General features: G+C 41.3%; 1 protein-coding gene across 5 annotated transcripts in view; it reads right to left on the bottom strand.

Annotated features, from left to right (window-relative positions):
* The window catches only part of NELL1 (neural EGFL like 1), a 381,897-nt gene that overhangs the window by 226,033 nt on the left and 132,444 nt on the right, over positions 1-23,420 (bottom strand). For all 5 annotated transcript variants that reach the window (XM_028729018.2, XM_077929586.1, XM_077929598.1 and 2 more), the window contains exons 10-12: positions 20,236-20,309; positions 16,672-16,771; positions 4,529-4,657 (exon numbers count right to left, since the gene is read on the bottom strand). In XM_028729018.2, coding sequence (XP_028584851.2) covers positions 4,529-4,657; positions 16,672-16,771; positions 20,236-20,309 — 303 coding nt within the window. The remainder of the gene's footprint in view (positions 1-4,528; positions 4,658-16,671; positions 16,772-20,235; positions 20,310-23,420) is intronic.

The following is a 23,420-nucleotide window of genomic DNA, read 5'->3' as shown; positions in this document are numbered from 1 at the left end:
CCATGTGCATATGTGTGTGTAAAAAGTGTGTGTGTGTTGAGAATTACAAAATAGTGAACCCAGGAGAAAGAAAACAGGCTTGGAGAAGGGAGGGGACCTGAAGAAAAAGACATCTGGTATGATCGCTCCCCATCACCTGCCTCTGTGCAAATGCAATGTGTGAGGAGGGTAGCCTTGAAGTTTATTAAAAGTTCAAGGCTTCTTATTTGGTGTTGTTAGCCGCCCTGAGCCCGGCTTCGGCTGGGGAGGGCGGGATATAAATAAAATTTTTTATTATTATTATTATTATTATTAAAGGGCAATACCATTGCTGCAGTATAGAAGATCTGGGGTGGTTAATGGGGAGGAGAGAGAGGATGGGTGGATAGATGGAGGGGCACGAGACTGCTTATTATCATTGCTATTAGTATTATTATTGATTCAGCACATTCTGAACTAGGATACAATTACTTTCAGATCAGCTGAAGAGACAGGAAACCTTGGATCTCAAAAGAAGCAGTATGAAACACGACTTCTATTTCAATTCCTGTGAAACAATGGAATGAAATTCAGACCATTATCACAGCAATATTTATACTAATTATGTCTAGCTCTAGCTGTCTCTATGACCACTTATGAATACATTTGTGTGTTTTAAGTAAATGTGGCATGAGAGCAGTACCATGCTAAAGACTGCTCTCAAATGAATCCCTAATATAGCAGCAAAAAGGGAGCATTTTCACAGCAACTTCCTATGTTATTGGTTCTAGGTGAAAAGCAAATAAAAATCCCAAAGTATGTGTATTTGGGGCTGTAACACAACATCTGGCCCAATGGATGAATTTTAAACACTCCAGGACAGCAAGACATAATGGAGAATTTATATTTGATGTCCCGGTGATACTGCAATTTATTCTTTCTCTCTTCTCTCGCACCCACCATCTGTTAAGTAGAACTGTGGTCTTTTTAGATACAGAAGAACCTTGCATACAAAGACATAACAGGCCCTGATGCATACATTCACAATAAAATGGTGCTGAAATAGCATGGTGGAATAACAGGAATGCTTGAGCATTTGGAACCCCAGTTTACCTGAAGGAGCATCTCCACCCCCACCATTCTGCCCGGACACTGAGGTCCAATGCCGAGGGCCTTCTGGCAGTTCCCTCGCTGCGAAAAGCAAAGTTACAGGGAACCAGGCAGAGGGCCTTCTCAGTAGTGGCATCCGCCCTGTGGAACGCCCTCCGACCAGATGTCAAAGAGAACAACAACTACCACACTTTTAGAAGACATCTGAAGGCAGCCCTGTTTAGGGAAGCTTTTAATGTTTGATGGACTACTGTATTTTAATAGTTTGTTGGAAGCCGCCCAGAATGGCTGGGGAAACCCAGCCAGATGGGCAGGGTATAAATAATAAATTATTATTATTATTATTATTATTATTATTATTATTATTATTATTATCATCATCATCATCATCATCATCACCACCACCATCATCATCATCATCATCATGTGAATCAGTCTATTTATAAAATAATAGTCAGCAGTCTTTGTTGTTGTCTTCTTCAGGTCAGATATCATGTAAACAAAAACAGGAAAAGGTCCATATGTATGTTTTGGAACATGCAATTTCAGATTACAGTAGAAACTTTGTTTTCATGATTCACCAGATGATATATGGGATGGGATCACTGTCCTTTCACATGGGTTGATTCACAGAATCATTGAATCACAAAATGGCAGAGTTGGAAGAGACCCTGAGGATCATCTAATACAATCCCTCTGCAATACAGGAATATGTAGCTGTCCCATACGAGGATCAAACCTGCAACCTTAGCATTGTCAGCACCACACTCTAACCGACTGAGATATCCAGGCAGATTGAGCCAGAAATACTGTAATAAATAAATAATACTGTAATTTGAGATTTGTTTCTTATAGCTCAACGCTAGCCCTCTTCATCCATGCATGTATGGGGAAGAATACTAGTAGCTTTTCAGACCAGCTAAGCAGAGCTGATACCCACAAATCTCTTTCTGCTGAACACTCCTTAGTCTTATCTCCCTGTTCCAGCAATATATTTTAACAGCTTGTCAAGGGTGTCATCTCTTCTCCATTTCAAATATAGATGGATGGAAGCCAGCTCAAAAATAATTCTAAATAAAGCACTTTTTAAAAATGGAAAAGATCCATGAAGGCCAAGCTCATAAACACTAATGCCATAAATAGAGAAAACCAAAAATTAGTACAAGCCAAAGTGAATGCCAGTTTATCACATTAATATATGTACAATACAAAACATTCAGAAGTCTTCCTAGAAAACTGAACCATATAGAGAGAGGAGAGCAAAAAGGAAAGGGGGGGGGCAGGAAGACAGATGTTCAGCCAGGACAATTTAAGGCTGTTCTTCAGGAGTGACAGAAGCAGCAGCAGATTACATCTCTCCTCATCCCCAAACAGCACAGGAAAACACATTCTGCCCATTATCTGATATTCTACCTTTGAACATTACCTAGAGCAGCCATGGCCAAACTTGGCTTTCCAGCTGTTTTGGAACTACAACTCCCATCATCCCTAGCTAATGGGAATTGTAGTCCCAAAACAGCTGGAGGGCCAAGTTTGGTCATGCCTGACCTGGAGGAATGGTGTCCTATTCTGGTGATGAGTGGAAGCCTTCAAAGCAAGAGGGGATTCTGGGGGAAAGGGAGAAGAACCCGACGTTGTAGTGTCAGTCTATCAGGTCATCAGACAGCATATCAAACTGGAGTTGTAGGACCTTTGATATTTCCAGGCAGAAAACTCTGACATGGTGTATTGCTCAGGTGAGATGCAACATCCTTCCTTGGGCCGAAAGCCTTATAGTGTAGCCCTCGGGCTTGGAACCTATCACAGTCAATTCCCATTCCATGTCTTGCCTTTGCTTGTGAGCAGGTATAGTTTGGCATGAAGCCCATGGTCTAAAAAGAGGGCCAATTCTCATGGAGTGCGGTCTCCAGAGGAACTAATGTAGGGCTCTCTAGCTCAATCTCGGGGTCCAGCTTGGTGTTAGTGGCACTGGTCCTCCTGATCCAGCTAGCTTCTCCTTCGCCATGTCAGAGGACTAACTAGTGCCCTGTAATCATGGTCAGGAAAGCACGAGTTATTCATGCTTCCTTTTCCAAACATGTCCAGCGAATGTCTGAAGCACCCCAAAGTGCTGGAGAATGAAGATGAGAGAAGATACATTTCAGACCTCCTTGTACTTTTAGTCCTGTGCTGGTGCCTTATCTCTTTTTCTTTCAAAACAACAATTTTAATCCAAGTTTGAAAGTTTAAAAAATGACTTTAATCCAAAACATGGAATTTTACAACACCAAAGGCTTTGGGTCCCTTTAGGTATGTCTCATTGTTGTTTTAAGCTGCAGGCTAAGAAATTAACAATGACAACTTTTAATCAATTAAATTGAGACTGGACAAAGAAGTTTCACAATGGGAGGGAAAAAAATCTATTCTGTTCGAGGCACTTGCCTCAACCAAACCAGGGTTAGGTACAACAAAAACTGAGTCTTTCTAAATTCACTGCACTCCTCATGCATTAACATTGACACCAAGTGAGGCCTTTCTATTTCGTTACCAACAATAGGTCTCAAAAAGCCATTTATGAAACTCAACAGTTTCCGATCAAGACAAGGGAAACAAACAAAGACATGTTTCATTACATGTTTCATTACATGCTTGAAACTTCAGCACTGAAGGATCATGATGGATGGTATTCCTATGCAAGTTCAGCAACGCAAACAATTTCTGAATGGCAAGTGAGCTAGCTTGTCCACGGAAACCCAGGAAAGGGGGAGACATTTACAAAAATTTCCTGTATGTAATAAACAGGGTTGCTTTGTAATGAGTATCCACAGGAGCACCCCAGCCACAGAGACAGGTTTTTCACCAAGTTAATACTATGGGGTAAACAGTATTTGCAGCTCATCACACCTCACAAGATGCTATCTACAGTCACAACATCTTATTGATTTATGTTTAAAATGTACCAGTATATTCTGCTCTTGAACGGAATACCTCAAAGCAGTCCACATCATTAAAAGAAGGCCATAAAACCACTTCTAAAAAGCCTACTATCTGTAGATACAGTGGGTCACATTTTTACCTCAGCCGAAAGGCTTGATGAAAACAATCTTTGCTTGTTGCCTAAATATACTATTATCAACTGTTATCAATTTGTGACACAGATTATTCATGTCTGGGACGACATACTTGCCATCAGCCTAAGCAGCAGTATTACTGGAATTTATATGTTGCAAAGACAGTCACAAACAGAAGGGTGACATTTTAACATGCCAGGAAGTCAGTCAGTCACTTGGGAACTTCACAATGAAGTTTCCATCTGTCTGGGTCATCTGAACTTTCTACATATAGAATCAAATGAGGATATTATCATTTATACTACCATGAAGATTGAACTTGATAATGAGATGCTCTGTTCTGCTTTTGTTTTAACAGCACATGTCTCACCAGACCACAATGAAGTTACTTTGCAGAACACATTATTTACCTTCACAATAGGCAGAATCCCCTTGGACGGAGACATAACCACTTTTGCATTCACAAGTAGCTCGCGTGTTCCAGTTCCTGCACTCTGAGTTTTCACCACATCTGTGACCTTGTGCACAAAAATTATGACCTGAAAAATAATGCACATTCAACAATGTATCAGAGTGAGTGAAAACAATAAAAAGCTTAATCCTAAATCAGCAATTATACTATTTAATTTAGATAGGAATCCTAACAGTAATACAATATCATTTAACTTCCACGCTAACATAATGTACTTTACCTTTCATAGAATTTTAGAATTGGAGGGAACCACAAGGGTCATCTAGTCCAACCCTCTACAATGCAATGCAGTGCAGGAATATTTTGCCCAACATGGGGATTGAACCCACAACTCTTATGATTAAAAGTGTCATGCTCTACCGACTGAACTATCAAGGGCGTCACACTATCAAGGGCCTGTGTGCTTAATTGTATATATTTACACTGATCTTCTACTGAAACTAATCACACTACTTTTAAGAATGCTGTCATAACAGATGCAAAATTCCATAGCATGAGAATCTTCTGTTAAGGGACACATTTTCTTAATGGTACTCCACTGAGGCCAGATGCTGTAGCAGGCACAGCCACAGCTAGCAATGATGAGAGCTCGAAACAAAAGTGTTCTGGATTAATTAATCTTAAATAAAGAACACCCTGCTTAAATTTTCATCAATAGATTAGAATTCTCACTCATATACAGGTACACTCAGCAGTAAGTCTCACTGGAGCTTTATAAGGTGGGCTCTCAAATAAATATATAGGGCAGGGGATTCAGCTAATTGAACCCTTGTGCAAGGACTTCCACTTGAGAAATGGGGTGATCCATCCTCTCCTCCCCCCCCCCCCCACTCCTACCCCTGAAATTGGCTTGGGGGGCGTATCATGCCGGGAAAACATGGTGCAAAAAGAGCATTTAAGCTCTCTGCCTTGCCTGCATTTAATGTGCAGATTTTCAACCAGCCGGCCTTCAATCACATATGGTTGAAATCACACAAGTTAAATGTGCATACGATGTGATTTATATTAATATAACAGGTCAGCACACGTTGTTCCAGAATGCAAGGGGAAGCAATTCCTGAATACTTTTGTGCACTACACACAAACACACAAACATAGAAGCCTACCAACTGATTCTCAAAGAGATTTTGGGGAGATGGGGACGGACTTCTGTTCCCCAATGCATACAAGCAGGAAAAAGCTTTTTTTTAAAAAACCAACAACCACCAATGTATATTTATCAAATAAAATGCTGCCCCTTCAAATTATTCTGAAACCACACAGAAATAGGAAGACAAACACATTCAAAAGCCAGCAAAAATATGGAGGAAGCCACCAGGAAAGAAGGCATTGTGAAGCAAATCTTCAAGATGCATTGGGGGTGCATAAAATGTGGTCGATTCAACATCCATGATCCTCTAAAGCTACCTGTGTAATTATTTTTATATTAATTTATTATCCACCCTTCACCCTAAAGTCTCAGGGCAGGTTGCAACAATTAAAACACAGTATTATAATCTAAGCTAAAAACAAAGCTAAAACAATTTTCAATCACAAAAACAGAGTGGATCCTAAAAATATGCAGGTGTCAAAAATATACTCAGGTGTCAAAAGCCAGGAGAAAGGTGTGTGATCAGAATTCACTAACTGCTGTATAATGAAGATGCCTAACAGACCTCTGTGGAACACAATTGTATATGGAGACGTTATTTATCAGATTTTTGAGCCCAGCTTTTTTCCAGAATGAATCCAAGCATATCACAAATCCACAAAAAAGTAAAAACAAAAGCAAATGATAGGTTTCTGCTCCTTAAAATCCTATTATTATTATTATTATTATTATTATTATTATTATTATTATCACTATCATCATCATCATCAACAACAACAACCAGGATTCAGGGTATTGCTCCTTCTAAAGACAGCCTACATTACGTTTCCATCTTTCAATCTTTGTTTCAATGTAAAGGGACCAATAGTTAAACCATTAAGGATTTCAATAATATTTTTCAAACTGAAGAAAATGCTTATGTGAACTTAACCTACAGTGTTACTGGCTGATCTCACACTAATAGTATACCAACCGCTCCAATTTTGCTCCAACAAGTCAAGCACAAAGGAAATGGTGACAGACAGCACAACAAATATGTTAATGGTTATACTGAATCAAAGTCTTATTTAGATGACAGTGAGGTGAAAGTGACTTAACATCAAAACAAAAAGCACTGTGAAATATTACAGTAATGCTGCAAGTCATTCTAAAATAATGCCAACTTTAAAAAAACTGTCTGTAATATGTTATTTCTTTTATTCTTTTTCCATTATGTGCAGGGTGAGTCCCCCCCCCCCCAATTAACTTGGTTATAGGAACTCTAGTCTGTTATTTCTTTTTAAAAAATATCCCAGTGAAATCTTTTTCAATGCAGCTTAGCTGTCAGAAAGTATGAATTCTTAGAATCTAAGAACTCCATATAGGGGATTTGTGAATCACCTTCAAGATTTACCTTTTTTTAACAAAAATAATGGATAGAATTACACTTTGCATTATGATTTCCAAAGAAGGATTTACAGGAAATGAACTTCACACATCCCAGGCTGTATATATTCATACTCCATTGCTGAGAATCCAAGTATTTGGTACAGTTTCCATCATATTATTTGCTGAAGTTATCTATGAAGAGTTTTCAGGACCAATTTTTAAGCCATTTCTTTCTCTCTTTTCTGTCAAACCCAAGAAAACAGTGGAAGCTATAAACCAGTGTCTGAGAGCAGTGAAAGACTGGATGAAGGCCTCCTTTTGGAGGAAGGGCAAGATGTACATTTAAGAAATAATGATGACAGTAATAACTAATCCAAACGACATGGGGCTTTTGTTGATTGAGAAGACAGATTACTGCCTAGAAAAGTATGCCACCTGCATACTTTCCTAGGCAGTATAAAACTGACTACCATTGCTTGTGCTCTGGTAGCACACACATTAGCCTACTGTAACATGCTTTGTGTATGGCTACCTCTGAAGATTGCTCAGAAATGGCTACTGGTCCAGAATGCAGCATTATGGTGTTATTAAGGATGGGCCACTCTGGGCGTGTTAATTCAATTTTGCACTGACTTCATTGACCCAATTCAAGGTGATGGTTTTGACCTTTAAAGTCCTACATAGTCTGAAGCCAAGATGCCTGAAGCACTGCTTCTTCCTATCCGAGCCTGCCCAAACGTAAGTTCTCCAAAGGCCCTGCTGTATGCTCTTCCACCACATTATTTTGTATGATGTCACTCGGTTACCCACTGAAATGAAAGCTAGAAAACCTTCAATAGAAAGAGAGCACACTTCTTGCATGCATCAGAGCAGCCATGCAGATTGCTGGAGAGGAGTGATGAGTTCTAAATGTCACAGAATACTACATTAATGGCAGTGCTATTTTTCTAGAAAAAGAGGTGCTGGAACTCACCATGAGCACCTCCCTCATTCTCTCAGAATAGCAATGACACCCACCTAAGAGGTGCCGGAACTAAGTTCCAGTGAGTTCTGGCTGGGGGGAAAAGCCCTGGTTATCAGTAAGCACCGTCCCTCATATCCAACTCTCTTGTGGCTACTCTGCTGCCAAAATTTATATTATAAGGTGCTCGAGACAGTTTAGAGAGCTTATGCATGTACACAGATGGCACTGCATAAATAATAAATGATCTTCCTTTTTTAAATGATTCCATTTGGGTGCCACTTGATTTATACTAATGCTTTCTAAATTTTGTGAATGCTAATAAAGAATATATTTAGCTCACTATCTGAGTAGTTAAGACAATTAGTGTGGGCCAGTGGTCTGGGGTGAAAACAACAATCCACATGGGTCCACTCTCTGGTGACTTGGAATTTCAAATCCTAGTGTCCTGTGGAAATTATGATGATGTTGAATAGATTCCAAGGAGATTGGACCTGAAATCTAGTGAAAGTTAAGTGTGACCAAGTCTCATTGAAAAGGAGGATACTTAAGTTAGCCATGTCCATTGGTTTCAATATTCCATAATTATGACTAGCTTTGGCTAGATTAGAACATAATAAAACAATGTCCCCTTCTGAATTTTAGATCTGACACATTTGTTTTAATTTTTTCATATGGCCTACTGTTAAAACCTTACTGTCTCAGGTTTTAAAAATGAAGGGGGTGGGGATCTTTATATGACTACTTCTCATTTCAGTCCAACATAGATGACAAGGCAATAGAGCATTAGCGGGGTCACGCAAAATCAATAAATCAATTCAACAGGTTATGGACCTTAATCACCGATCGTAAAACTATCACGGGAGGCTGTTGTAAGCGTTTGAAAGTCTGCGGTTTAAGGCAGAGAAAGTCGGCGAAACGTGTCGGAGGTTTGCCTGTTGTAAAGAGGCAAAGGAGCAGCTGCGGAGTTTAAGAGCAGCTGGCTGAAAGACACAAGGTCGCCTGTGCTGCGTGCTGAGAGCTGGAAGCAGCAGGAAATCGTCTCTCCGGATCGGGTTGCTGGATAAGCTGTGAGTAAGCTTGGGGCCCCTTGGGAGAACGGGAGAAGATGGCAGAGAGCCAGGACATACCGGTGGAAAAGCTCACTCTAAAGAGTTGGGCAACCTGGAGGCAAAGAATAAAGGGGTGGTTCCTGGTCCATGGGCTTTGGGGAGCAAGCCAGAGGGAGCCACTACCACCAACCCCCAGCGCCAAAGCGGCTGGAGACGTTGCAGGCTGTGAGGCTGCGTTGCCTGAAGATAGCCAGCAGAAAATGCAAAGAGAGCTGGAGATGCTCAAGGCATGCGTTGATGCATCGCTGAGACCCCACTTGGAGGGTGTGAAATCAGCGTGGGCTGCCTGGAATGTGCTGAAAGGTTTGTGTGAAGCTTCAGCGGGAGGCCAGAGCCCTGCAGACGCTGGTCTAGAAGCCCCTATTCCCCAATCAGCCTCAAGGAGCGCTGGTGCACAGATCGGGAGGGCGAAGAGTTCCAAAGGCGAGTTTAAAGGACTTTCCACTTGTGCTGAAACGAAGAGCAGCTTCAAGGGGGGCCAAGCTGGTGGGAGGCGCCGTTCCAGAAGGAGGAGGGCCAGGCCAGCTGGGAGCCCCGGGCAGTGTTTTTCCACTGAAGTTCGTTGTTGCTACATTTGCAAGTCAGCTGACCACGTACGTCGAGATTGCCCCCACCGGAGCAGAGTGGCAAGACAGGATGTTGCCAAGGTCAACCAGCTGAACTCTCATGGGAACCAGTCGGGTTTCCATGGCAACCAGTCTGGAAAAACAACCAGGCGTGGGACTGAGTCTGGTGGACGTGACAGACACCAGGAGGAGGCTTATCAACTAACAGCTAGTCTGGCTTTGTCTGAGGCCAGCTGTGGGACAGGCTCAGAGCTTTGTTTTGTAATTGACTCTGCAGCAAATTGCAATTTGATTCCAGATACCCCTGCTGTCGAGATGTGGAATTGCAAGGCAATTCCGGCTGGGAAAACTGTACTTTTTGCAAATGGACAGAAAAAGAATGTCACTAATTCTGTAAATGTGCATGTGTTTGCTTTACAGGAGACGTTGGAGTGTTGTACCGTTCCTGGGATGCACCACTGTCTTTTATCTGTGCCTTATTTTTTGAAAAAGGGGTTTAAGGTTTGTTTCGAAGATGCTGTCTGCACAATCTCCAAAGGAGGGAGAATATTTGCCAAGGTTAAAAAGGGGCAAAATGATCTCTTTGTTCTTAAAACACCTCTGGAGGGTGAGGGGAAGGTTGGGAAAGCACAGGCTTTACGTGCAAAAATCAACAACCACGAGACATGTGCCCATGTGTGGCATACAAAAACAGCTCATGGTTCTCTAGAAGAACTGCAGGTGCTGCCTGAGGTTTCCAAAGGTTGTAAAATTACAGAATGTGGATGTGCTGTAAGTTGTGAAACTTGCAAACTGGCAAAGGTAAAAGGATGCAGTTATCCAAAAGTGAAGAGGGTAACCGCAAAACCTTTTGAACTGGTCCACATAGATTTGTGGGGTCCTGTAAGGGAAGCAAGTCTGGGAGGTGCAAGGTTTCTTTTAACGGTGCAGGATAATTTTACGCAGAATTCCTGGACCCATGGTCTCAAATCCAAGGATGATGCAGCACAGCTGATCAAAGGATGGATTGAGGAGGTGGAACAAAGGTTTTCCACCAGAGTGCAAGCGGTGACCAGTGATAGAGGAGCTCAATTTACAGGGTCTGCTTTGCAGAAATTCTTTCACAAGAAAGGGATACGTCACACAGTGACTTCACCCAATCAGAGAGGGGTGGCAGAGCTGAGAAGTGAGGCTCTGGTTAAAGCTGCACAGGTGATGCTGGCAGATGCTGGGTTACCTCCAAGGTTTTGGCTGGAGGCAATCAAGTATGTGGGCTTCACCTGGAATCGTACCTACAATTCACTGATAGGTGACACACCTTTTGGGTTGTTGCATGGCAGGAAACCCCAGATTCATTTTTTGCGAATGTTTGGTGCAAGTGCATCTGTGCCGGTACCTACTGCTTTGCAGGGGCCAGATGGATCCAAGTTCCAGAAAATGATCTTCTGCGGGTATGAGCCAGCAGCACGTGCATGGAGGTTTGCATATCCATCAGGTGATCAGAGTAAGGCGCTGATCAGTAAACACGCTGAGTTCTATGAGCAGGATAAAAGGTCAAAAACTGCTGTCCAGCGTGATCTGCTCTCAGAATGCCTATCTGATTCTGAGGAGGAAAGGGAGGCAGAGGCTGATCCCGGTGATGAGGACCAGGTCCACGATCAGGGTTCAGAATCCGATGATGACGAGCAGGTCACTGACCAAAGTCAGGAACAGGAGGAGGTATCTGTAGCTTCTCCACAAGATGTTAAGAGGACACCCAAAAGCAAGCCTAGTTCTCCTGTGAGTGTAATGGAGAGGATTCGAAAACGCTTTAAGTCAGAGGGGGAATCCCGTGATGCTGAGGACACACCTTCTGGTGGCGGTGAGTCAGAAGTAACATCTGAGTTTGTGCCTAGAAGGTCCAGTCGCACAACAAAGGGTATTCCACCTGAAAGATATCAGGCCACAAGTGCGTGGATAGGTTTCGCACAGTGTGATTCTGAGAGTGTTGAAGGGGTTCAACAGGTGCCTGGGAAAAATGCTGGAAAGAGGCACAAGGCAAAGGGAAAGGTGTTGAACTCAAAAGGGTCTTGTCAGAATGTGCGGCAAAGGGGGGTGTGGGGTTTGGAACTTAACAGGTTAAATTGTTCCCATGATGCCACACCATTCTGACGTCAGTTTTCGAAGCTGGGAGGAGCTGGGATGAGTTTCGATCTGTTCCTCTCTGTGCTGTGAGGGGGAAAGACGTAGTCTATAATGGCTGCGGTGAGTCCAGGAATTTTCTGAGAAATATCGGAATAAACAACTGTAAATAGACAAACCTGGCTTCGTGTGTTTGTCTGGAAACTAAGTGAAGCTACGTGATAGTTCCCGCTGTGTTCAACTCTGCTACGGCGTGACTGGAGCGGCAGAAGGAGCAGAGGTGCTCGGAGCGGAAGTGTGCCGGACATAAACAGCTAATTGGAGATCGTAAATCAATTAGCGGGGTCACGCAAAATCAATAAATCAATTCAACAACTACAACAAACAATTTAGAACAAATGTGCAAAACATTCCCCCATACACATAGATGTATGTAATAAATGCATGTAGTACCTTAACAACATCTGAAAAAGAAGAAGAAGAAGAAGAGTTTGGATTTGATATCCCGCCTTTCACTCCCTTTAAGGAGTCTCAAAGCGGCTAACATTCTCCTTTCCCTTCCTCCCCCACAACAAACACTCTGTGAGGTGAGTGGGGCTGAGAGACTTCAGAGAAGTGTGACTGGCCCAAGGTCACCCAGCAGCTGCAGGTGGAGGAGCGGAGACGCGAACCCGGTTCCCCAGATTATGAGTCCACCGCTCTTAACCACTACACCACACTGGTGGAAGAAATAGACTTCCAAAAGCGAATCACATTGAAAAAAGCATATACTCTAGATCTTTGACAAACGAGGTGACCTCTATTCCTTCTTCAAACATTTCAGGTGAATGTTCTTCCAGCATTTAGAGCAATTTTTCTACCCTTGGCTTTCCTTTGATGAGGGCATTCTTATGTCTTTATTACAACTGCTTCCACAAGATTAAGTTTTGCTTTTTAAGTTATTTGATTGTGCAATGACCCATTTATCATTTTAAGCTAATTATAATAGTAATCAAATTCTACGCTTCAGGGAATAGGTAGACAAGCTCATTTCATGTTGTTGAATAATTGTACAATTGGCTTGGCACATATCCTTTCAAATGTGTTCCTCCAATTAGGTATAGTTTACAATTCTCAAAAAGTCAAATAACTTAGCAACCTCAGACCTGCTCCCAAGCTACTTAGTTTGAAAATCTATGCACACTCACTTGTAAGTCCCCATGAACTCAAGCAAATAAAAATATGGTTGGAATTGACATGATTTTTCTCATAAATGTAAGACAACTGCTTTATTCAATATGCAATTTCTTCTGATTATCCCAAGACACAGGATCACATTAAGAAATAGGTGTATGGCCTAAGTAACAGTGGATCATTGTTACGTGGCACTTTATATGTGGAAACTGAAAAAATTCTATCATGTTAACAGAGCTTATCAGGCACACTTTGAGTTTACATGTACATGTTACTTTTCTTGAAAAGCTCATGCCTGTGATCAGTCAGGAGACATCCGGAGAGCATAAGTGGGTGGCTTTTACGTGTGAGCTGGCTCTTAAGATGCCAATGGGATGGGGAACCATTGTTGTATGTGGTCCACTGTCTTCAGATTTAGCCTGATTCATTGACCTCACTTCAGTATAGCAATTGGGGGGCGTTGGGGGGGTTAAAGGGAGCTTTCTCCTAACCTCATTTATTATCTGAGGAGGAGGTACAGGGAGAGAGAGAAAGGAGGGACAGTATGGACAGTGAGTATGTGTGTGAGAGAGATCAAGGATTTGAATGAGTGTGTGTGTGTGTGCACGCACGTATTAATTGATGGGGTGGGATAAAGAATGTTGGGGGGGGGGTTAAAAATGTAAAAGGAAGCCAAAAGTGCATACTCATCTGTGGTCAGGAACAGAAATTGGCCTGGTGAATATGACTGGCATTCATTTACATCATTACTGTTTTTAAGGCCACACATTATAGGCAATTAATAATTTTTTAAACATTGTTTTGCCATTTCTTTTACACTGAGATTAAAGTAAGTTGCAGAAATAGTTACATGTAGTATTTGGCAGAAGCCGAACTGCAGTGGAACAGAAACAGTGCTGATTGTGACAAATACAGGTTAGAACAGAAACCACTGCCCTCTTACATCCCTAGGTGGGAATACCAAAGAAAGAGTGTGTGGTGGCTCTGCCCATGTATGAGAAACGGTATGGGGTGATATTGACCTTTACTTAAGATTATCATCATTTCATTATCTCTTTAAATCACCACCACCCCATGTCTCCCTCCATCTCTCTCTCTTAAGATCATCACCTGTCACCCTGCCACTCTCTAAGAGAGAATGGGGTAGTGAGGAGCTCTGGCCCCACCTTGCACCAAAACACTACCCTGAGTTATGCGGCACTCAGTGGGAGACTCCATGTAGTATCAATGTTACTTGAGAAGTATTGAAAAAGTACCATTTTTAATTTGCAGTTGTTTGTAAATTTGTTTGCACTTGTATCCAGAACTATTTAGCTATTTATTTAGGCAACAGAATGGTCAAAACAGGCAGGATAGCAACAATAGTCTGTTTATCTGTTAAGATTGATTTAAAAGATTTTTAATTAATTAAAAATATGTAACATATCTGTGAAAAAAAATACTAGTTTAATAAAAGTGCCAAAGTGCAAAGCTTTAAGGTTGTAAATCAATCAAAATCCCTAGAGAAAAAGAAGTTGAAATATGCATATAGGCACAAGGCACTATGTTGCACTAATATGTTGCCACTGAATTGCAATAGAAGAGCACAGAAATAATTAAACAGAGGACAGCGGAACTGTATTTATTTTTCTCAGAATAAGATCATTTCATGGCTGCTCTCACATATATTCTAAGTAACACAAATGACTCTACATGCATGTATTTTGTACTCAATAAGCTGCTCCCAAGTACACAAAGAAGCCTTAGTAAAGTTGAGAGCCCTGTTGCTACAATTCTGAATGCAGCAGACCTGTTAAATTTATACTTATCAGCATCTTTCTGGGACTTAATAAAACTGAATTCTAGAGGTGTCTCAGAGTCCCACAGCAATGCATGAGAAATGTCTGATTTTTGCATCTGAGGAAACAAAACTCCTTCCATTCCCTTTACGCAAAATTGTCTCAAGTCCAGTCTTGGGGCTAGACAGGAAGAGATGGAAAATATGCTAATTGAAGAGCCTCCTGAAGGTGCTACTGAAAGATATTATAAACCTCTTTTATATAAATAGTAAATGTAAAGGTTAGCAGAGCTACATTATTAATAAAATGTTTTCCGCACTTCAACCTCCTCCAACACACACACAAACACGGAAGTTGAAGTAAAAGGGGCTTGCTTCTGAACAGACATGCATAGAATTGCACTGCAAAGTACTCATTTAAGCACAAGGAGTGACTTCTAACCAGATTGCCACCAATTTAAAAACCACACAACCTATTTAACATACAGTGACTAAAAATTATGTTATTCAAAAATGTTTAACCATATGCTTTTTTAAAAAAACTCTTTTTCATTTTCAAAGGTTAAGGACATAGAGACATAAGGAGCTACTTTATACTGAGTCAAGCCCAGGGCTTTTTTTCAGCTGGAACTCACTGGAACTCAAGTTTCAGCACCTCTCTCATTGCCATTCTAAGAGATTGGGGGGGGGGGGTGTTCATGGTGAGTTCCGGCACCTCTTTTTCTAGAAAAATAGCACTGAGCCAGACCATCAGTCCATCTAGTTGAATACTCCCTACACTGACCGAAAATGATTCCCCAGGATTTCAGACAGCCCTACCTGGAGACACGGCCATGCAAAGTTGGCAAGAGGTCCAGGTCAGATGGGAAATGTAGGCTGCATTTCAATAATCTTTACCAAAAGGTTCCCCTTTGCTTCTATCATGGGGAGCTTAGAGTAGGCCCCCTCAAAGTCGCAGGCCCATTCCAATTGGCCCCCTGCCCCCCCCCCTTTCTGACTTGCCTGGAGGTGCTGGGGATTAGCCCTGCAAGCAAAGCAACAGCCCATGTTTGTAATCCAAGAAACTGAGTAGCAGCAAAAAAAAAAGCAACGATTTTGATTTGACACCTAATGGAAAAAATACACAATCACATCTGTGACTCCAAGTTACATAATCATAATCTATGATAGTACAGTAAATTTCACCAAGGATGGGGGGTAATAACAAAAGCACGATTAAGCTGCAATCAAGAAATTGCTCCACCGTTATATAGTATTTGATGACTACACTATAAACAACAACAAAAATGTTAACTGCAACAATAATTACATATGAATTCATCATGACTGTGGGTGGTCAGGGAAATAAGCAGCTTTCAAGGAGAAAGATAATTTTTGGCAGCTGTGCTGTTTGAGGCTTAAAGACATGGGAAGGGAGTAGGAGCAGGAAAATTCAGGAAGAAACCCACAAGGCCACAATACAGCACTTGTGGATTTAGTTTTGCACTGGTGGCATTGTTTGGGTTGTAACTCTAACTTTAATGTGAACATTAAATATAAACTTTTTTAAAAAAATTAAAATGTTACCATCAGAACTCAGTATTGCTCAAATACTGGGGTTTTTTTGTTTTTAATAATGGGGAGAAGGGATGTTATTTAAATGGGTTTATATAATGGTGTCAATGTGTAGGAAGTTATACATGCTTCGCAGACTGTATCTATACAAATTGGGAAAAATATATATTAACTTCCCTGATTTCAAAACACTCTACAATATCCCCAAAGAGCTTTGATGTCTGACTAATATTAAAGGTCTTTTATGAACTCCAGTTAATGCATAAAAGGCAACCGAGACAACACCACAAGCCTTACAGTAGGCTTTTCAGATCCAAATCAAACATTCTTTTATGGAAGACACAATAACTATTAACAATACCTGCCAACATCCTACTTACCTTTGCAAACACTGCAGCACTGATTCTCTGGGAGGATGTAATCTTTTTCCGAGCAGTTCAATGGAGGACAGGTCTCCGTTACTTTTACTAAAATTCCATTCTGGAAATAACAATGTTTTAAAGAGTTACACTGATGAAAATTCCACGGTTGCTCCTACTTTCTGTAATCAGAGACTGACATAAACAAAGGCTGCATACATACGAGATATTTAAAGCACATTCTTCTTCCAAAGAATCCTGGGAACTGTAGCTTGTTAACAGTGCTGGGAACTGCAAGTCTACGGGGTAAACTACAGTTTCCAGGATTGGACGGGGTTACACAGTAAGGTCTGTATACAGCCAGACTATGACAAAGAAAAGTAAGAATGGTACTGGTCTGATCAGCAAGGACCTTGTTGTACTCAACAACGCCCAACATGGCCAGACTAACTATCTGTTCTCTTTGCAGAACGTTGTTGCCTTAGTATCAAACTAGTGTGGAAGTTTTGATGAGTGAAAGATTAAGCATACCAATTTGAGAGAGAACTGTTTTCCCTCTAAAGTTCAGTAATACCTGGTTGTCATGAGATGTTCACAAAAGAAAAGCATGGGAAACGCATTGACAGCAGACACCCATGATACTTCCATGCAAAATGGGCAAGGAAACAAAAAGGAAGGCAGCTCTGAAAACTAGCTCTATGATTTCCACAGCTTTGAAGCAATTAAAAAGCTATTCATGCCTTCACTAGTCAAAAGCAGAAAACATGTAATAATGATGGGTTGCCCACAATATTGCCTACTGTGGTACAATTGATACTTTGTTCTACAGCAACTGAAATGAAAACCTGACTTACCAAGTTTCCTTCAAAAACGCATTGCTACTCTAGGCTCGCAGGCTGAGAATCAGTTAAGCACAAGGAACCACTGTTATCCTTACCTCTTCCTCACTTACAGCAAATACATATGAGTCTTTTGCATATGATAGTTAGATACGCCAAGGGCAATACCAACACAACAAATAAAATGGCAGCTGCTGTGCCAGTATTGAAGCAATGGCAGGGTTAGATACTTCATATACTATGTGATAAAATCACAATTAGCACTAAAGTGAAGATCAGATACTCTTATCACCAGAACACAGTAGCTCATATCTGGTTTTCTGCTAAGCCTAGAGGCTTTTTGGAGTTTCTTATAATTCCTTTCTGCACATTTGCCCTGATTTGCGCCAGGGACTCAGCTGCCCTCCATGCCTAGTCAGCAGCCGAGAGACAGATCTCAAGTGTTTCCTGAACCTCACAGTAACCCAGGGGAAAAGCTAACAAATAGCAGCCAGGCAAACAAAGCAGAGACCCTCTGGGTGCCATGGAGGATCCAGATATTATTGTTTTGAGAAGTAACAGAGAGGAGAATCTGATGCAGATGAAAACTCTTCTAGATGTCTGATTTAGTAGCCCTTTCAGGCTACTGTTGCTGTTCACTGTTATCATGAAGGTATGGGCTGTAGGAACAAGCATGCTAGGTTCCAAGCATGCTAGGTTCCCCTGCCCTGTGGTCATTCTCATGGCCATCCATGAATTGCTTTGTGAGTGAAGGAATGACCACCGGGTGTGGAGCACACTTCCACCCGCAGACAAGCCACAGCTGTCTGAACATCATGCCCTCTATCTAACCTTTGCTCTCTTAGTAGTCTGCCGTGCCCTGTCTGTGACCTTTGTCTCTTTCGGTTAAACATTGTACAGGGGGAAAGTGACGCGGTGGAAACAGGTGCCAAAATAACTTTGTACCACCCCCCGATCTCGCGATTGGAAGATGTGTAAAGGGCACCGTCCAAAATGTCTGACTGGTTTTGCATATTGTGCTAATAAAAACAGCCTCGGCAGAGCTAGCTAGGAGCTTGCTTATGCACAGCTCACCTGATGACCAACACCTGTCTCATGTCCTTCACTTCAGTGAGAAGCAGGGATCCTCCTGAATATCTGAAAATTCTCCACATATTTAGATACTTGTTCACATTTCACATCAACCCTCCAAGGAAAGCTAGTGCACTTACTCCTGAACCACCAGCATCAAAACATTGAAGAGGACAGTGTCAAAGCAGTAATATATTTCAGTTATTAAAAAACAACCATGATAAATGTTATTGTTTAAGCTGAACTGAAAAAGTAAAATGTAGTATGAAATAGCTTTAATTAACCACATGGGGCTGGTTCACATGGTCTGAAATATCATTCACTGCTGTCAAGAAAACCCTCTTAAGCTCAATTCAGGATTGGACTCAGAAAACCAAGCTATTTTCCCCAAAGACAGAGAAAATCACTTGGTTTTTCTGGCCTCATTTCTGAGCACAACAGGACTTCTGAGTATCCCCTTCCCTAAATGCCCCACAGCATTTAAAAGTATTAAACGCTTTATAGCCCAAGCTGGAGAAGATTACTTTTGTTTCAGATACAGACTAGCGCTATTGGCTAGGCAAATTTACATTTCTCATTCTTTCTGTAAGTTCAATAAGATATTCCCCACTTTATGAATGGCCATGTTCTATTATGTCCCTGTTTGAACGTCATGTCAAGGAGCAGAACCTGCTCAGTATTGACAACCACCTTCTTTACTGCTCATCCAGGTGAGATCTGTCAAGCCCCAAAACTCAATGCTTTTAAATGCTTGGTGAAGAACTTAGATAAAGGCTTTAAGCTGACTTAAAAATAATAATTTGTTGCTCCCCCACTTTGCAGTGCATTTTCCTGTCACTTTCCCACCTGAAAAAGTCTTCTTTTTTGTGGATCTGTTGTGCTATCGCAACAGAGCACTTTAATCCTACTCTAGTTGTGCAAAGCTAAATTTCTGGTATGCACTTGAATCCCTTTCACAATACATTGGTGCCTCGCAAGACGAAAAGAATCCGTTCCGTGAGTCTCTTCGTCTTGCGGTTTTTTCGTCTTGCAAAGTAAGCCCACTAGCGGTTTAGCGGATTAGCGCTATTAGCGGCTTAGCGGGCTTAGCGGATCAGCTGATAAGCGGATTAGCGGATCAGCTGATAAGCGGATTAGCGGATCAGCTGTTAAGCGGCTTAGCGATCAGCTGTTAAGCGGCTTAGCGGCTTAGCATATCAGCTGTTAAGCGGTTTAGCGGCTTAGCGGATCAGCTGATAAGCGGCTTAGCGGCTTGGGGAAAAGGGGGGGGAGGAAAAAAAACCTGCAGGAACTCGCAAGACATTTTCATCTTGCGAAGCAAGCCCATAGGAAATTCGTTTTGCGAAGCACCTCCAAAACGGAAAACCCTTTCGTCTAGCGGGTTTTCCATCTTGCGAGGCATTCGTCTTGCGGGGCACCACTGTAGTGACAGCCTGCAAGCACAGAAAGTAAAAATGTATTAGAATTTATGACTCATTCTAAAAAAAAAAAAAATTCTGTCAAAAGCATTTGAAGCAGAGAAAGTAATATTGCACACACTTTGCTGTACCATCCAGGGCATGCAATAAAGGAGATACCACACATGTTTAAAAGTGAAAGAGTGAACAATTGCAATGTAAGTCCTACAGCAGTCGTAATGCTTGAGACTGCAATCTTAGAAGGTTAAAAAACTTACACGACATTCTTTGCAGTTCTTGGTTAAAATCCTCTGACCTTCTGCCAACACTTTTCCTCCATAGATGCATTTGGCTAGAATTTTCAAAATAAATAAAAACATCAGTATTTAGTAGTAAGTGCAGATAAATTATACAGTTTGGTACAAACAATATTGCTTTAAGTCAATCTAGATGCGCTGTGGTAAATATGATGTACTCATTTTGCTTTCAGTAGCAGCTAGTGTTAATTGCTCACATTTATTTTGACTATAATGGTAAATTCATTACAAAAACTATTATCTTGAACCATTTCACAACTCACTCTGACAAACTAGGCTACTTAGTGACCTGAAGTAATAGGAGAAGCAGAACAGATATTGAACTCGATTCATTAACAGAATTAGTCATGGCAGTGACATTTTGTGGAGCAGGCACAGTACATTTGTATTAAGATATGCCTGTATGGGCAAAGTATTGACAACCTGGATGGACTTACTGGATCACAATGTATAGATTCTGATTTATCTACACCATATCAAGACAGGTGAAAACAGAACTGTGCCCCTGTGTAACTGGAGCATTGTCTCAAGTGAGCCACAGGTATTCATTAACTATCATAATTGATTAGATCACTGCTGGAAATACAGGGCTAACAAACACATGGAAAAAGGAAGACACCATAGAAAGATCCACACTGATGACTATCTGTAACATTAAAATTATGGGGCATATAGGGACGCGGGTGGCGCTGTGGGTAAAAGCCTCAGCGCCTAGGGCTTGCCGATCGAAAGGTCGGCGGTTCGAATCCCCGCGGCGGGGTGCGCTCCTGTTGCTCGGTCCCAGCGCCTGCCAACCTAGCAGTTCGAAAGCACCCCCGGGTGCAAGTAGATAAATAGGGACCGCTTATTAGCGGGAAGGTAAATGGCGTTTCCGTGTGCGGCTCTGGCTCGCCAGAGCAGCGATCTCACGCTGGCCACGTGACCCGGAAGTGTCTCCGGACAGCGCTGGCCCCCGGCCTCTTGAGTGAGATGGGCGCACAACTCTAGAGTCTGTCAAGACTGGCCCGTACAGGCAGGGGTACCTTTACCTTTACCTTTATGGGGCATATGGATCTAACTTTTCTTTGCTGATTGTCTTTTAGAAACTTTTACAAATGAACTAAAACTCAAATATTGTATTTCTTAAAAGGTAACGGTAAAGGACCCCTGACAGTTAAGTCCAGTCGTGAACGATTCTGGGGTTGCGGCGCTCATCTCACTTTACTGGCTGAGAGAGCCGATGTTTGTCCACAGACAATTTTTCCGGGTCATGTGGCCAGCATGACTAAGCCGCTTCTGGCGAAACCAGAGCAGTGCATGGTAATGCCGTTTACCTTCCTGCCGGAGCGGTACCTATTTATCTACTTGCACTAGATGTGCTTTTGAACTGCTAGGTTGGCAGGAGTTGGGACCGAGCAATGGGAGCTCACCCGTCGCGGGGATTTGAACTGCCGAACTTCCGATCGGCAAGCCCTAGGCTCAGTGGTTTAGACCACAGTGCCACCCACGTCCCATTGTATTTCTTACATACTTTTAATTCCAGAAAGGAATGCATATATACAACAGACTTTATAATTGTCTGTTATGCTATCCTTTCCCAAGCAGAGGTCCCTTGAGCCATGCCAGATATATCTCCATGAATGAGGAAATATAATTCCTTTAAGGATAGGTAATTTTTTTAAAAAAATCTTAGTTCAGGGAGAAAAACCTGGAACAACTCAAAAGGCCTCTGTTTGCACAATATGGGTTGGAAATATGCTGTAAAAAAGTCAGTCATGCCAGATATAGCTCCATGATACCTGACTTCTGAGGAACTACAGATCTGTATTTTGGTATAGTAGTACTGGTGCCAGAGACAAAAATATATATAGTGTGACCAAAGTACAGATCTCTACTCAAGACGACAGGCACTCAATTCTTAAACGGACCCTCAGTATCCTTGAGATTATGGGAATTTTCAAGCAAGTATCATTTCTGGCAATGGATTGAATATTAGCTCCAAAATCTTTGTTTGGTTAGAAAATAAATTGGCTTAGACACTGTTACTTCACGGGGTACATATGTAATAAGGTGCCCAGTGCTCCAAATTATTAAAGCTAGAAAAACTAAATGCCCCAGTCATTAATACAGATAAATGAAAGCTTCAAATATGTTGTTGTTGTTGTTGTTGTTGTTGTTGTTGTTGTTGTTGTTGTTGTTGTTGTTGTTGTTACCATTATGTAATTTATTATCTGCCCTCCACCCTAAGGTCCCAGGGCAGGGTACATTAAAACACATTACAACACAATATTAAAAGCAGTTTAAAATAACTTACAATTTATACCCAAATGTTGCTTCCTAATAGCACAATGTATTAGAAACTCTAGTTATGACTTCCTGACACATTTGCATTACTGTAGCCATAATAAAAAAGAATGTCCTCTTTAACTCCAGTAAAAGAGGAATACTAAATAACATTGCTCTTTAAATCAGTTCCCCTTCAAGAACCTCAAACACTGCAGAATGGGACAAAACCTTACTTTTCAACCTTTCAAATTATATCTATAATTTTCCTTGGTAACAGTCATGCAACTAGGTCTGAGGTAAAAAACGAGAAATAGGAAAGGTGGTAACAGGCCCAGGGCAAGCAGAGGAACTAGAAATATTACACCATACTGAAATTTTATCCTCAGCAGTTGCACTTTACTTCTACAAATTCTCCCCATATACTGTCCATCAACTTCTAAATGTTACACCACAGTGTATGCTGGCAACAAAGGGTGTGTGTGTAAATCCTATAAAATCTCTTCTTTGAAATCCATCTATACCACCACATTTTGACAATCAAAGTTTCACTTATGTGATTTCATCACTATTCTAATGATTGTTGAATGTTACTTTTTTGATGTAGGTTGCCTATTTTAAAGTTATGTTTTATTATCACATTTTTGTATTGCATTAGATTGTTATAAGATGTACATTTTTTGTTTCTTCAGCTTGTAAACCACTTTGAGTATTATAAGACAGAAAGACGCATACAAATTAAAAATGAAGATGACGATGATCTTTGAAGAATACAGCATGTCAAGAGTATATAATGATGACCTGCCTCCCAGCTAGACATAGCATGCAGCCCAAAAGGTTTAACAAACTACACTTTTCAGATTGTTCAACTGGCAACTGTTGGT

The sequence above is a fragment of the Podarcis muralis genome, chromosome 1 (genome assembly GCF_964188315.1).
Source record: "Podarcis muralis chromosome 1, rPodMur119.hap1.1, whole genome shotgun sequence".
NCBI classification, from domain to species: Eukaryota; Metazoa; Chordata; class Lepidosauria; order Squamata; family Lacertidae; genus Podarcis; species Podarcis muralis.
The sequence above is the reverse complement of the archived record's forward strand: the minus strand, read 5'-3'. Positions and strand labels throughout refer to the sequence as shown.